Source organism: Dermochelys coriacea, chromosome 16, assembly GCF_009764565.3.
Source record: "Dermochelys coriacea isolate rDerCor1 chromosome 16, rDerCor1.pri.v4, whole genome shotgun sequence".
Lineage (NCBI taxonomy): Eukaryota > Metazoa > Chordata > Testudines > Dermochelyidae > Dermochelys > Dermochelys coriacea.
In genome coordinates this window covers 20,183,796-20,197,587 of record NC_050083.1, presented here as the reverse complement: position 1 = coordinate 20,197,587, position 13,792 = coordinate 20,183,796, and the positions used below count along the sequence as shown (strand labels likewise).

Genomic DNA, 13,792 nt, shown 5'->3' with positions numbered 1-13,792 from the left:
GAATCAGGTCCAAATATGTTTGGCATTAAGGAAGAGATGGAGATGAGTTACTCTGGGCCTATCATTTTCCAGTGGTTTATTTGCCGAGGGTGGAATTTTCAGAAGCGTTTAGCATTGGGCCTAACTCTGCTTCCACTACTTCAAATGGAATGATATGTCAATGTCAAGTGATTTTGGAAGATCCCACCCTAAATGCCTAGTGGTACAGCCATTCAAAGCTCTCAAAGCTGCAGACTGAGGTAAATAAAATATCAAAATGGTCCAAATACATTCCTGGTGCAAGTCTACTCAAATCACTGATGAATTTGGCCCAATATGTTTAGCAAAGAATAACGCAAAGTCCAGAATACATAGAGGGAGAAAACTGGGTAGATAGGACTATATATTACTTGTGTAGGACATCACTGAACATTTTTAGCAAGAGGAGACAGCTGGATTAAAGGTGCAGGGTGCAAAATTATTTGACTTCCCTCCTCCAGTTAAATCACTGCCCTTTTCATGCCCACTGGAATAGTTCAGCAGGCTAGACTCCAATGAACTGAAAGGAAATGTATGTACTTTTCACTGTACAAACAAAAATCGAATGTAGCCCACTTGCAATCGGGGATTGGAATTAAGCAGCACCCCAGCCCTCAAAAATAAAAAAATAAAATAAAAATAAAAATAAACCCAATTCCAGAGACAGGTACATGAATTTATCAAAAAAGTAGCACTGATAAATAAATTTATATTTTAAAGAAGGCAAAGGAGATATATGTTTTGGGGTAGAGTAAGAGTCGCCTCCTGAGCCCACGTGCGCTCACTTTATTTACATATCCACAAACACCATGAAACACCAGCCCAGCCCCCCCACTAGCAGCATGGTCACATGAATTCCATAGATGAGCAGTTCATTCATGAGGCTGAAGTCCACCCGCCTTCGCCCCAACAAGAGGAGGATGATGGAGAGTTTGTACTGGAAACGCAGAAAGATCCGGATGCCCAGGTACTGAAGGCAAAACAAGATAGAGAGTGCCACCCAGAGGATGGAGGTAAACAGGCTGCAGCTGAAGTACAGCAGGAAACGAATGAATCCGTACATCCATCGGGATTTCAGATAGATGTCGAAGTTGTTGTACTTGGTGCGCACCAAGTGAGTGGTCCTTACTGGGCCACAGGCTGAATGAAGACATGTTGTGTGGGGGCCGTGGAAAGAACGGACACGGCGGGGAATGGGGATTACAGGCATCAGGCACCCCACAGTTCACAGAGTCCCAGAGCAGGATTTGCAGTGCACATACCAAATGTCATCCATTAATATGGAAAAGATTCAGCAACCTATGAATGCAAACTTTCTGCTGAATTTCCAGGAAGGAACAGGCCTGCAGGAAGGAACAGAAGGAAAACACATTTAAAAAACTCCAGAGGGAGATAGAGAGCGTCTGGTGGATCTATTCCAACCTGGCTGCTATTTACAGCCACCTTGCAAAACTCTATTCACTCACTTGCTTGGGGTAATATATTTTTTTGATGGGAAAGTAAAATACAATTTTTTCCATTCCTGCCTAACTAGATGATTACAAAACACCCAATCAGCGTGGTATCTAGATTCTAATATTAGCCTACCATCAACCTCACTATTGCAATGGAGTGGAGGCAAGAGGATTGTCTCTCTGAACTGGTATATTTTCATGACAATTTTGCAAGGTTAATTAACATACAGCACATCCCCTTAATCAATGGGGCATGATACTGCAACATGACCAGTCCTTACCCATGTCAGTAGTTCCACTAATGTATGGGTTTTCATTTGATCCTTATTCACTTATAAGTAAAACTCTATTTGATGAGGATTTCTATGTACTGTGCAAATAAATACAGGGCATAGTAGAGACAATAGCAATTCTGGGCTCAATTTAAACCTTGCTAAGCATCATAGAATAACAGAATTGAAGGACCAGAAGAGACCTCGAGACGTTTTCTAGCCCACTCCCCTGCATTCAAGGCAGAACTAAATATTCTCTAGACCATCCCTGACAGGTGTTTGTCTAACCTGCTGTTAAAAATCTCCAATGATGAAGATTCCACAACCTTCCTAGGCAATTTATTTCAGTGATTAACCACCCTGACAATTAGGAAGTTTCTCCTAATGTCCAACCTAAACTGCTAAACTTGCTGCAATTTAAGCCCATTGCTTCTTGACCTATCCTCAGAAGTTAACAAGAACAATTTTTCTCCCTACTCCTTATAACAATCTTTTATGTACTTGAAAACTGTTATCATGACCCCCTAGGTCTTCTCTTCTCCAAACTAAACAAACCCATTTTTCCCCCCCAATCTTCCCTCACAGGTCATGTTTACTAGATCTTTAATCATTTTTGTTGCTCTTCTCTGGACTCTCTCCAATTCGTTCATATCTTTCCCGAAACGTGGTGTCCAGAACCAGACACAATACTCCAGATGAGCCCTAATCAACGTGGAGTAGAGCGGAGGAATTACTTCTTGTGTCTTGCTTACAACACTCCTGCTAATATATCCAAGAATGATGTTTCCAACAAACAAAACGAAAACAATGGAACATTTTGCAAGAAAAACAAAGCAATGTGGTTTTTTTCCCCACACTGTACAGGATGTATGTTCCTTCGCTTGGATGAGCCTTGAGGGCTCACTGTCATGGCAATTCCTTGTGCTCCATAGTTTTAAAAGGTATTTACCTATCTTATTTCTCCCTTCATATTCTACAACGATAAATTAAATATCCTTAGTCTTACGCAGTTTTTATGATTTATAATCATAACATGTTTCCATGTAACCTTTGTTATTATTTGACAGTGATGAGCATTAGTCTGTTAGCTGCTCTCCGTTTCACCTCATGCTTCTAATGTGCCAATTTCCAGGAATTATCAGATGACAATACACTAATCAGACAATGCCATTAAATAATGGAGAACTTCCCTAGCCTCCTTTCACACCCCATAACATTGCTTCTTGTTATTACTTTGCATCTCACAGCTGGAGAAAGTTCAGACACACAGGCCTGGAAAGTTCTCTCTTTTGCTGAAGAAGAAATACTATCATTGCTAGGACTAACAAAAAATTTCACTTTATTATTAGAGCATCCTTTGAAATTAATTTCTATTACCACCAAGGCTACTATTAGTTATTATAAGCTTATAATACCTTATATGCCAGGATATTAAAGTACCAGTACTTTACAAACCTCACAACAGCCTCATTAACTCAACGAGCAACTTTGGGCAAGTCATAACCACACTCTGCCTCAGTTAACCCTGTACAGATAATAATCCTGACCTATTTAATGGGGCCATGTATTGTTGCACTGTTTAAGGTGAAATCCCCAAGTAAATTCTGCTTAATAACTAATGCACAGTATGACCCAGGGGCTTAACAGAGAGGAAAATTATTGGTGTTGTGGTTAAGTTATTTGGGAGATCTGGGGGTCTGCTCGTGGGTCTATCAGGGGCTTCCTATATGACCCTAAATAAGTCGCTTCCCCAGTCTTTGCTACAGCTTCCCATCTGTAAAATGGGAATAATACTTCCCTACTTCACAACAGTGTTATAGGAACAAATTTAGTAAAGTGCTCAGGTACTATCACGAGAAACACTACAGAAAAAGCCCATAACATACAATTAATTCAAGTTTCTAAAGTGGTTTGAGATCCTTGGGTGAAAGACAATACATAGATGCAAAGCATTATTATTCTAATCAGATTATGAATTATTCTTAATCTTGTGATTAAGAAAATGAAGTATCTTTTTAACAGATGATGTTCTAGATAACTAAAACTTACACATGATCGTATATGTAACAATGTGCTTCCACACACTATACTGCTTTTAAGTGATTTTTTTTAAATAAAAATATTGTTAATGGACAAATTACAAAACTTAGAACTTAGTATATTCCTGTATTAGATATGGCAGTATCAACAACATTCTATATATTATTTTTTATTGTATTTTTAAAAATACAATCTCTTCTTGAATACCGTTTATTAGAACATTACTGAATATTCTAAAATCCTTCCCTAAGGCCTTGTTCCTGCAAACTCTTATGCACCTACTTAATTTTACTCAGATGAGTAGCCCCACTGAAGTCAATTGAACTATTTACTTACTTAAGAGTAAGTATATTCGTAAGTATAAAGGGTCAGAGCATTAAAACCTGATTTCTGTATCTGCTCTGTCCTGTCCATGAATACTCCCCTTTTTAATGGTATTATGCTGGGGTGTAGTTAAGATACTGGCTTTATGTCTGAGCCTTGTCATAGAGGAAGAGTTGTTATTCTCTACCATGAAACAATCAGCAGGTTAATCTGAGATCTGCTCCAACAGCTGAGCTGACCGGGTCATTTAACAGCAACAGCTTGTTCTCATTTGCATGCTGCTGTGCCCATCATGTAAACATAAATGACTTTTAGTGGGTCTATGCTCTTAGATAAGATTAACACTGACACTGGAGCAGCTGTGGGAGGGGGTGTTGTAAGATGAAATGTAAACTTTTAAGAATATTACATTTTTAATGACATAACCATCCATTCGGCAAAAGGTCAATAATCTGTTGACTTTTCTGGATCTCATTTAACTCTTTCAATGAAATAATATTTGACATTTTCCAGTGCCACCTGACCAGTTAGGTACAGTGAAAAAGATTGCTAGGGTGTTCCACAGCTCCACAACTTTCTATGTTTGAGTTGATCTAAAAAATAAAAAAATAAGTTTCACTTTGCTGACTTGAAATATTCATAACTTCCAAACTACTGAAACAACTGTCTTGTTATTTATCTCACTGAGACTTTAAAAAAAAAAAAAATCAAGCCAAGTCTGAAGCACATATATATTGTAGTTTATTGCATATATGGCTGTCTTATATTATACTGTACATGGTAGCAATTTGACAAATAATTTATAATGTTATAAAGAGAAACTTCTATTAAGGTATAAGCTCAAGGAACAGAGTTAATGTCAAGCTTCCAGCTGTAGCTTCAAAGGAACCACTCATCTTAAAGTTCAGCACCTGCATAAGTGATTTCATGACTAGGGCCCAATGCTGAAATTGTAGACTTTTAGGTGCTTGATCTTTCAGAGCAGGTCTACACTTACAACACAGCAATGGTGCAGCTGTAGCGCTTCAGTGAAGACACTTCTATGCCAATGGGAGAGCTTCTCCCGTCGACATAGTCTATCAACGTCTGCAACAGGCAGCAGGTATGTCAACAGGAGAAGCCCTCCTGTCAACTCCATGGTTTAGGTCAGTATAACTGTTGCTCAGGGGTGTGGATTTTTCACATCCCCGAATGACACAGTTATAGTGAGGTAAGTTTATAGTGGAGACCTGGCCTCAGCCTTAACACTATATTAACACTAGTTTTCTGCAAGGATATAACAAATTATGTTTCATATATCTACAGCATCTTTCCTTCCAAAAGCTACTGGATCTGTGTGGAGGAACGTCCACTGAAATCATTAAAGTTCAGAACAGGTTCAAGGTTCTATTCACATGGATCTAACTAATATGGGCCTAAATTCATCCACCTCCACAAATTACAACTGTAATAGGGATAGAAAAAGATCAACTAGCTGGTGCACAGTACCTTGCACAAAAGGGGGAGAATGGAAATTTTTCCCAGGAACTATTAGGCAACCTCCCCCTCTTACTATAGTATGTTTAATGCCCATTACAGACCATACAGGACAGAGTCAAAATTGTTAATCTTAGTCTACAATGTTAGGCACCAAAATTTGTATTTAGGCACCTACACATGAAAGTTTAAGTTCCTAACTATGGATGTGGATACCTAATTTTATACACCCTATTTTGAAGATCTTTAAAAAAAAAAAAAATCTGTTGCTGCAAGGGAGTATCTACCTCAGAAGGATGAAAAACTGAGTCAACCCTTTCTGCATTTGATACTGTGGTTCTGGGAATTTCAACTCAGAGGCTTAGACCAACCCCTCCGGCTGGCTCAGTGCCAGTCTGGATCCAGGCTCTCATAACACAAAAAACCCTCACCACCATTGGCACCCTTTGCCCTGGTGTCAGGCTAAAGATCTGAATGTCACTGAAAGCTGACTTCCCTTCTGCCCTTTCAGACCTTTCCCTGCTAGCTAAGATAGAATGGGGAATGCATGTGCACACATGCAAAGTGCTGCTGCCCATGATGATCCCATTCTGTGAGTAAATGGAGGCATCAGTCTCCAAGGCAATCAAGCTACCACATTTTATTCTCTCGATATAAAGGGTGCTCATGATGAAAATGCTATAATTACCTCCTATAACACCAACTCTACTAGAATCACATTAGATTAGGTCCAGTGTTGTTTAATATATTTATTTGTGATCTGGAAAGGGAGGTAAACAGTGAGGTAGCAAAATTTGCAGATGACACAAAATTATTTAAGTTAATCAGGCCCACAGAGACTTGCGAGACAACTTCAGAGGGACCTAAACAAGCTTGGTGAATGGGCAACACAACAGCAAATGAAGTTCAATGTAGATAAATGAAAAGTAATGCACACTGGAGGGAAAAATATACTCCTCATACACCTTGCAAGATTCTAAATTAAGACGATCAATTCAGAAAAAGGAGCTAGGTGACACTGAGGCCAATGAAGACCTTGCCTTGGTGTGCACCTATAGCCAAAAAATCAAACACTATGTTAGGATGCATAAGAATTGAGAGGGAGAATACAGAGAGTATTACAATGTCATTCTGTAAATCAACGATGTGGTCTCATCTACAATATCATGTGCAGTATTGGTCACACACCCCCTCCCCCCAAAAGGATAATCCAGAATTAGGAGTTCAGAAAAGTGTGACGAGAACGATCAATGGCCAGGAAAAATGCTCAGCTGAAAAGAGATTTAGAAAACTTGGATTATTTACCTTACAAATAAAGAGGGGACACGAAAAAAACTGTATAAAATAATGATAGTAGATCAGGAGTTAACAAAATTTCGGAGAGATAGTAAACCTCATGCTTTTTCTAATTTGAGAGATTAGGAGACGGGCAGATATTCCCACATGTACCTAATATGAGGTTTCTTGCACCTTCCTCTGAAGCAACTGCTGCTAGCCACTATCAGACAGGATACTAGACTAGATGGACTGTGGGTGACCCAGTCTGGCAATGCATATATTCCTATAAGTATATACATATATAGACATACACCATAATACGTACACATGGACACCAAACAACACGCTATACGCACACACATATTTGGCAGAGTACACTCACACCATCAAAGAAGCTTCTGCGAGATGAGCAACCAGTTTGGTACAGCCACAAATCACAACATAGCACTGGACAGAATGACATTTCCTAGCAATAACCTGATATCAGAGCAACACGGGCTACTGCAATGTCCATACAGAGAACAAGCAGATGTGGGCAGGGCTGCCTCCCTTAGAGAAGAATTAACACACAGCACACACACACACTTTACCCAGTCTACTATCCCAAGGCCCTGCCCATTACCTTCCTCCACATCCCTTTGCTCCCATCTCTTCCTCCCCTCCCTTTTGCCTTCTCTCTGTGGCCCATGCCCTCCTCCCAACTATGGGAAGATAGGATAGAGGTCTATAAAACCATGAGTGGGGTGGAGAAAAGTGAACAGGGAAGTGTTATTTACCCCTTCACATAACATAAGAACCAGGGGTCACCAGATGAAATTGAGAGGCAGCAGGTTTAACACAAACACAAGGAAGTACTTCTTTACACAACGCACAGTCAACCTGTGGAACTCCCTGCAGGGCAGGATGTTATGAAGGCCAAAAGCATAACAGGGTTCAAAAAGAGAATTTGATAAATTCATGAAAGGGAGTTGTATGTGGCTCGAGAGCCGACCTCTCTCACCAAAAGAAGCTGGGCCTGTAAGAGATATTACCTCCCACACTGTGTCTCGCCGATATCCTGGGCAGGACACAGCTACACCAACGCGGCATACACAGAGGATAGCATCCGATGAAGTGAGCTGTAGCTCACGAAAGCTTATGCTCTAATAAATGTGTTAGTCTCTAAGGTGCCACAAGTCCTCCTTTTCTTTTTGCGAATACAGACTAACACGGCTGCTGCTCTGAAACAGAGGATAGGTGCACAAATGAGACGCAAGGTGGGTGAGGTAACATCTTTTATCGGCCCAACTTCTCTTGGTGAGAGAGACAGGCAGAGCTCTTCCGCGGGTCTGGGGAAGGTACTGGGCGTGTCCCAGCTAAACCCCAGGGGAAGAGGTGGGTTCGCAGGAGGGGTAAGGGGCCGTTCAAGGCGGCGTGCTCCGTTAACAGCACTGCAAAGGCCCAGGAGGGGCTATGAGGCAAGAGGGGCAGGGACGCAGCCCCACGCTCCCAGTGTCCCTCGCCTCTCACTGCCAGGAGCTGGGAGAGGCCGAGAGGCGGCGGGTCACTGGGCGATCGCCCTCGTCTCTCCCTCGGGGGCACCGGCCTCCCGCCCGCCCCAGCAGCCGCACCCTGGCGCTGACACTCACCGCGCTGCCCATGGTCCCGGGCCGAGTGCCCGCCGCTACTGGGGGCAGGGGTCCCGGGCCCGGGGGGGGCCCGGGCCTGAGGTCGAGCGCTGCTATGCGCATGTGCGGGCCAGCGGCGCTCGGGCTCCAACCGGTACCGGCCGAGGCGACTGGGGGGGGTTGGCGCGAAATGATGATGTCATCATCGATCGCCTCGCCTCCCCGGGGACAGCCAAAGAAGAGCCGCGAGGGTAGGGGGAGCCTGTCGCCCGGGCAACGGGGGCGGGACAAGAACAGGCGGGGCGGGGCAGTAATGGGTGAGGCGAGGGGGTTTCACCCAGGGGAGTGGGGGGGAATAATGGGGGAAGGGAGGATTGGGGTAACGGGATGGGGATGGGGCAAGAACGGGCGGGGTGGAGATAAGAGCTTGGGGGCAAGAACGAGGAGAGGGGATGGGGGGGGGCAGCGCTGGCGCGAGCTGTTGCCCCCCGTTTCTCGCTATCCGATTCCGGGGCTGCCCCCGCCCCCCAGTTTCCGCTCGGCGGAGGACAGCTGGCCCCCGCCCGCAGGGGAGCGGCGACGGTTAATTAACGGCCGCCCAGAGGGGTGGCGCCGCGCTGGCTGATGCGCGAGCTCGGGGGCAGGCGGGCTGGAGCGAGCGAGCAAAGCGCCGCCCTGCCGGGCTCGCCTCCCCCCCCCGGGCTCTCTTCCCGGTGGGGGACAGCGCCAGGGAAGCTCGTCGGCACCACCTGCTGGCCGCCGGCCGCCTGAAGCGCTCTGCCAGCCTGGCGCGGTTGTGGCAGGAACCGAACCGTTCGGCTCTCAAGCGCGGCTCGCCTTTTGTAAATTCCCGTTGCTGAGAGCTCGAGAGGCGCCGCGGACGCGGAAAGAGGCTGGAGGTGAAGTCCCTGGGTTAGTGGTCTTTTTAGAAATCCGCGGAGAAAGTGGACCTTTCCCTGCCTTTGCACTGGTAGGTTAGTTACACCTCAGGATTGTTGTATTTTCATAAATATCTACCTCTATTTACAAATGCATCCCATGAAGTGAGCTGTAGCTCACCCAAGCTGATGCTCAGATAAATGTGTTAGTCTCTAAGGTGCCGCAAGTCCTCCTTTTCTTTTTTGTGAATACAGACTAACACGGCTGCTACTCCGAAACAAACACATGAGAAATACAATAGAGCAATAGGTGTACCCTTTCCAGTGAATTGATATCCACCTGGCCCCCTAGAATCATGGGACTGGAAGGGACTTTGAGAAGTCATCTAGTCAAGTCCCATGCACTCATAGCAGGACTAAGTATTATCTGGACCAGGGATCTCAAATTCAAATCACCACGAGGACCACATGAAGACTAATACCTTGGCCCGAGGGCCACATCACTGACACCTTTTCATATAAAGATACAAAAGCCCGCCCCCCCTCTGTCTCTTCCCATCCCTTCCCTGCCCCTCTTCCAACCCCTTCCCCATATCCCCACCCCTGCCCCACCTCTTTTCCGCCTCTCCCCCCTCCCTCCTGGAAAGCGCTAAGCGCTGCGAAACAGCTATTTGGCGGCAGGAAGCGCTTGGAGGTAGGCAGAGGAGCGGGGATGCGGCACACTGGGGGGAGGATGTGGCGGAGGAGGGGAGCCTGGTGGGCGCAGGAAATAACTCGGCGCAGGGGGAGCTTGGTGAGCCACAGCAAATAACTCTGCAGGCCATGTGTTTGAAACCCCTGATCTAGACCATCCCTGATAGGTGTTTGTCTAACCTGCTCTTAAAAATCTCCAATGATTCCACAACTTCCCTAGGCAATTTATTCCAGTGCTTAACCACCCTGACAGTTAGGAGGTTTTTCCTAATGTCCAACCTAAACTGCCTTTGCTGCAATTTAAGCCCATTGCTTCTTGTCTTGTCCTCAGAAGTTAAGGAGAACAATTTTTCTTCCCTCCTCCTTGTAACAACCTTTTATGTACCAAGCACGGCTCCATCAGGAGCAAACTAGATAGAATATTAAGTAGGATGCTACTGCTTAAGTTGTCCTAGCATATAGAGCCACTCAGAAATGTCAAGCATTACAAAGATCATGATTGAAAAGCCATTTTCTAGTAGATTAGGCCCCAGATTTGACCTACGTTAAACCACAATACATTTAAGCACAGATTCAGTCCAGTTCATCCTGTGATTTCAAGAACTGACCAATGTGCTGTGGCCTGGAAGAAGGCCTTCAGAAGTAGGACAGCGTCTTGGCCTGGTTCCAGATGGTGTCTATGTGCAACTGGAATGGTCAGAAGAAGTTTCTATATTAAAAACAGTAGGAAAAGAAAATGTCTTCCTACTATTTCCTCTAGTCTTGAAAAAGGAACTACTTTCCACTATGGAAGGATACAAAACTCACATCAGTCCCCTGTAAACATTAAATAATAATAATTTGAGCCATGGGCAAGCCACGATCCCAGAAAAGCTGAGGGAGGATCGACTAAGATGGCTGGGTCATATGAGACAACGAGATACGGATATGTTGGCCAGAGAGTACAAGATCTAGTAGTCCTGGAAAGACCAAGAAAAAGGTAGTTTGAGATGGTGAAGGAGTACATGAAGAAAGTTGGTGTCAGCTTGGAAGACACACTCGACAAGAACACTTGGAGACAAAGAACAACAGCCACTGACCCCAATTAATAGGACAAGGCAAAGAACAAGAAAAGTTTGAGCCACCTGCTAATACCAATAAGCCATGCCAGTCATTAGAGGTTACAGCCACACTGCATAGGCATTTGAAAGCACAGAACCAATATCAGTGTACAATAACTTACTAATGCACATACTGTCTTGTGGGTTATTGCAATATTCTCTCTATCTTCTGTCTACACTGGAGAGTATTTTTAGCCTGCCTATAGGAAGAGAGACAAGGGTTCCTGATGTATGCTGTGGGAAAAAGTAGAGCAAGAGTAATAGGGCAGCCTTATACTCCTAGCAAATTGCCCTTTCTATTTCTCCCACATATCTTCTGGTGGGACGGAGAAGAGGAGATGCAAAGTCCATAGATTTTTTCCAGTAGCACAAAACTGGAAACATCTGTTCAATGACTAATATTAGCAAGACAGCAGCCTTCCATTTACCTCCCTCAGTCATTCCCTGGAATTAACTCTCAGGAACTGGAGCCCAGAGTGAGGGAACGAGAGAAGTAAAATTCAGCCACGCTAGTGCATAACAACAAAATTATGAAAATAGATTTGTCCCATCTGAGTCTTGGTTTCCCATCTTCTGATCTTGAAAATGCTGGGGCTGCTGCTGAATCCGAGTGCTGTAGGTGGAGTGGGAGATGGCAGTCCTCCTGATATCCAATAGCAGCCCTTCTGACTGATTAAGAAATGCCTTTGATAAGTTCTAGAAATGTCCAGTCCTCAGACAATTCTACTGAGCAACTATAGGAACCAAAATGAAAGCAGAAGGGGTAACCCCTGGCAGCAGCCACATCAGTGATGTATTTAAAATGCAACTTTTTATTTTTCAGGTCTCTGTTACAAAAAGCAGATAGTAGGATCCACTTTTCTGCTTGTGGTATTTTGCCCACTTTGCTGTTTAAATGAATGTGTGTCCTCATAAATATAATGTCCTAGGGCCAAGTGGGAATTGAAGCATTGATATTCAAAGAGATAAGAGATCAGATCTTTAACAAACACTCCTGAGTTCAGTCCAAAGAGAATCCATCCACACGCACTTTGGTGAGGCTGTTGGTTGTATTTCTTCCCTGTGCTAATTTTACTAAAGACACAACTCATGTTCCTGTTGATTGAACAGTTTTGTGTTGACAGTATTGAAGATTTGTGATGAAACTTATCATCGGCCCCGAGAGCAGGCCATTAGTACTAGTCAAAGTGGCCAGCTAGCACTGATATATTTTATGGCATGCTTAGAAGACAAACATACACATTTATATGTCACTTGTTGCAATATAAATGCTAACTTGTACTTCTTTCAAAACTTTTAATGAATTGTACACATTTCCAAAGATTTATAGTGTGAACCGAATGGCTCAAAATATTATTTTAAACATATTTGTCACTTTGGCAACAGAACAAAAAAAATCTGGAAGATATTGCATTTAGAAATAAATCATAAATATATGCATCTTAAAAGAGTTTATTTTGGTCATTAATAGTTGATGCGCCCCTCCCCTCAAGTGCAGGATTTAAAGTTAAATTATGCAAAATCAAAAACAAACCTTATAATACTTAATCAAACATGCATAAAGCTGTCAGGGCCAAATAAATTCTCTCAATTAACTTGCTTCAGATTGTGATTGCATTTACTAATTTAATCAACACTAGAATAATTTGGAGGCTGAGTAATGATGAATTACTATGGTACTGCACATTAAGGGACGTTAAGGTAGTGCACTGAGACAAGAATCCAAGAAATGCTGGGTAGGTTGAGAGGAAAGAAAGTAACAGTTAAGATGCCACAACCCTTTTGTAATGGAAACAATTTCTTTGCTATAATTTCTTCTGGAAAATTGTTTCTACTAAAGATTTCATATGTCTATCAAGGAGGCACGCTACTTAGATAAATTACTGTCTGGTATGTTAATCTATATGGTCGTCTCCTTTATTTTATTTAAGGATGAACTAAAAAGTGAAATGTTTCATGCATTAGTGTTGGCATTTGCTCTGTTTTTGAATGATTTTATGGGTGTGGCCTGTTGGTCTGAGGACCAGACTAGGTGACAAGAATTTAGGAGTTCTAATTCTGGTTCTGATACTGTTTCTCTTTGGCCTTGGTCATGTCATTTAGGCTGCATCTATAATGGCAAAATTGGAACCTGTAATTCTCGATTGGAGGAGCTCTACTGCAGCCTCATAGCAACAGGCCTGACTCTTGTCTGTGTAAGAGCTTCCTCCTTGTTACCGCTGACGAGAGATGTGTCTGATTTCTGCTACTATAAGCAAGGCTGTAGACCCTGTTTTTCAGAGGTGCTAAGCATTCACAGCTCCATGTGAAGGAAGGGAGAGCTATGTCTGCTCACGCTTCTGAAAATCAGGTCCTTAACCTCTTGCCTGTTTCCCTAGCTGTAAAATACCTCCCTCCCAGAGATGTTCTGAGAATGAATTAATCTTTGTAAAGTGCTTTAATATGAAATATACTCTCTATGGTGATCACTCTTAAATTTTTTCATCTTTCTTTTGGAGCAAGGATCATGCCTTCTTATAGTTGTACAGCACCTAGCACATTGTGGGCACTACTGGAATAGATGAATAAATAATAACAAATACTAACTAAATAATAATATACTACCACTGTATCTCCTGTACCAAGAAGTGAATCCAGAGTGAGGGCTTCAGA

At 43.2% G+C, this 13,792-nt stretch overlaps 1 protein-coding gene across 2 annotated transcripts; it reads right to left on the bottom strand.

Moving 5' to 3' along the window:
- Positions 1-757: 757 nt before the first annotated feature.
- TMEM250 (transmembrane protein 250) lies at positions 758-9,026 on the bottom strand. Of its 2 annotated transcripts, XM_043498547.1 has the most exons (3): positions 8,491-8,678; positions 4,518-4,701; positions 758-1,361 (listed from the first exon to the last, which is right to left on the bottom strand). In XM_043498547.1, the coding sequence occupies exon 3, from the start codon at positions 1,226-1,228 to the stop codon at positions 809-811; it is 420 nt and encodes a 139-aa protein (XP_043354482.1). In that variant the 5' UTR covers positions 1,229-1,361; positions 4,518-4,701; positions 8,491-8,678; the 3' UTR covers positions 758-808. The 2 variants fall into 2 exon arrangements, 1 of the variants encoding a protein (XP_043354482.1); XR_006275975.1 differs by lacking the exon at positions 4,518-4,701 and having other exon boundaries at positions 8,491-9,026.
- Between the last annotated feature and the right edge of the window lie 4,766 nt (positions 9,027-13,792).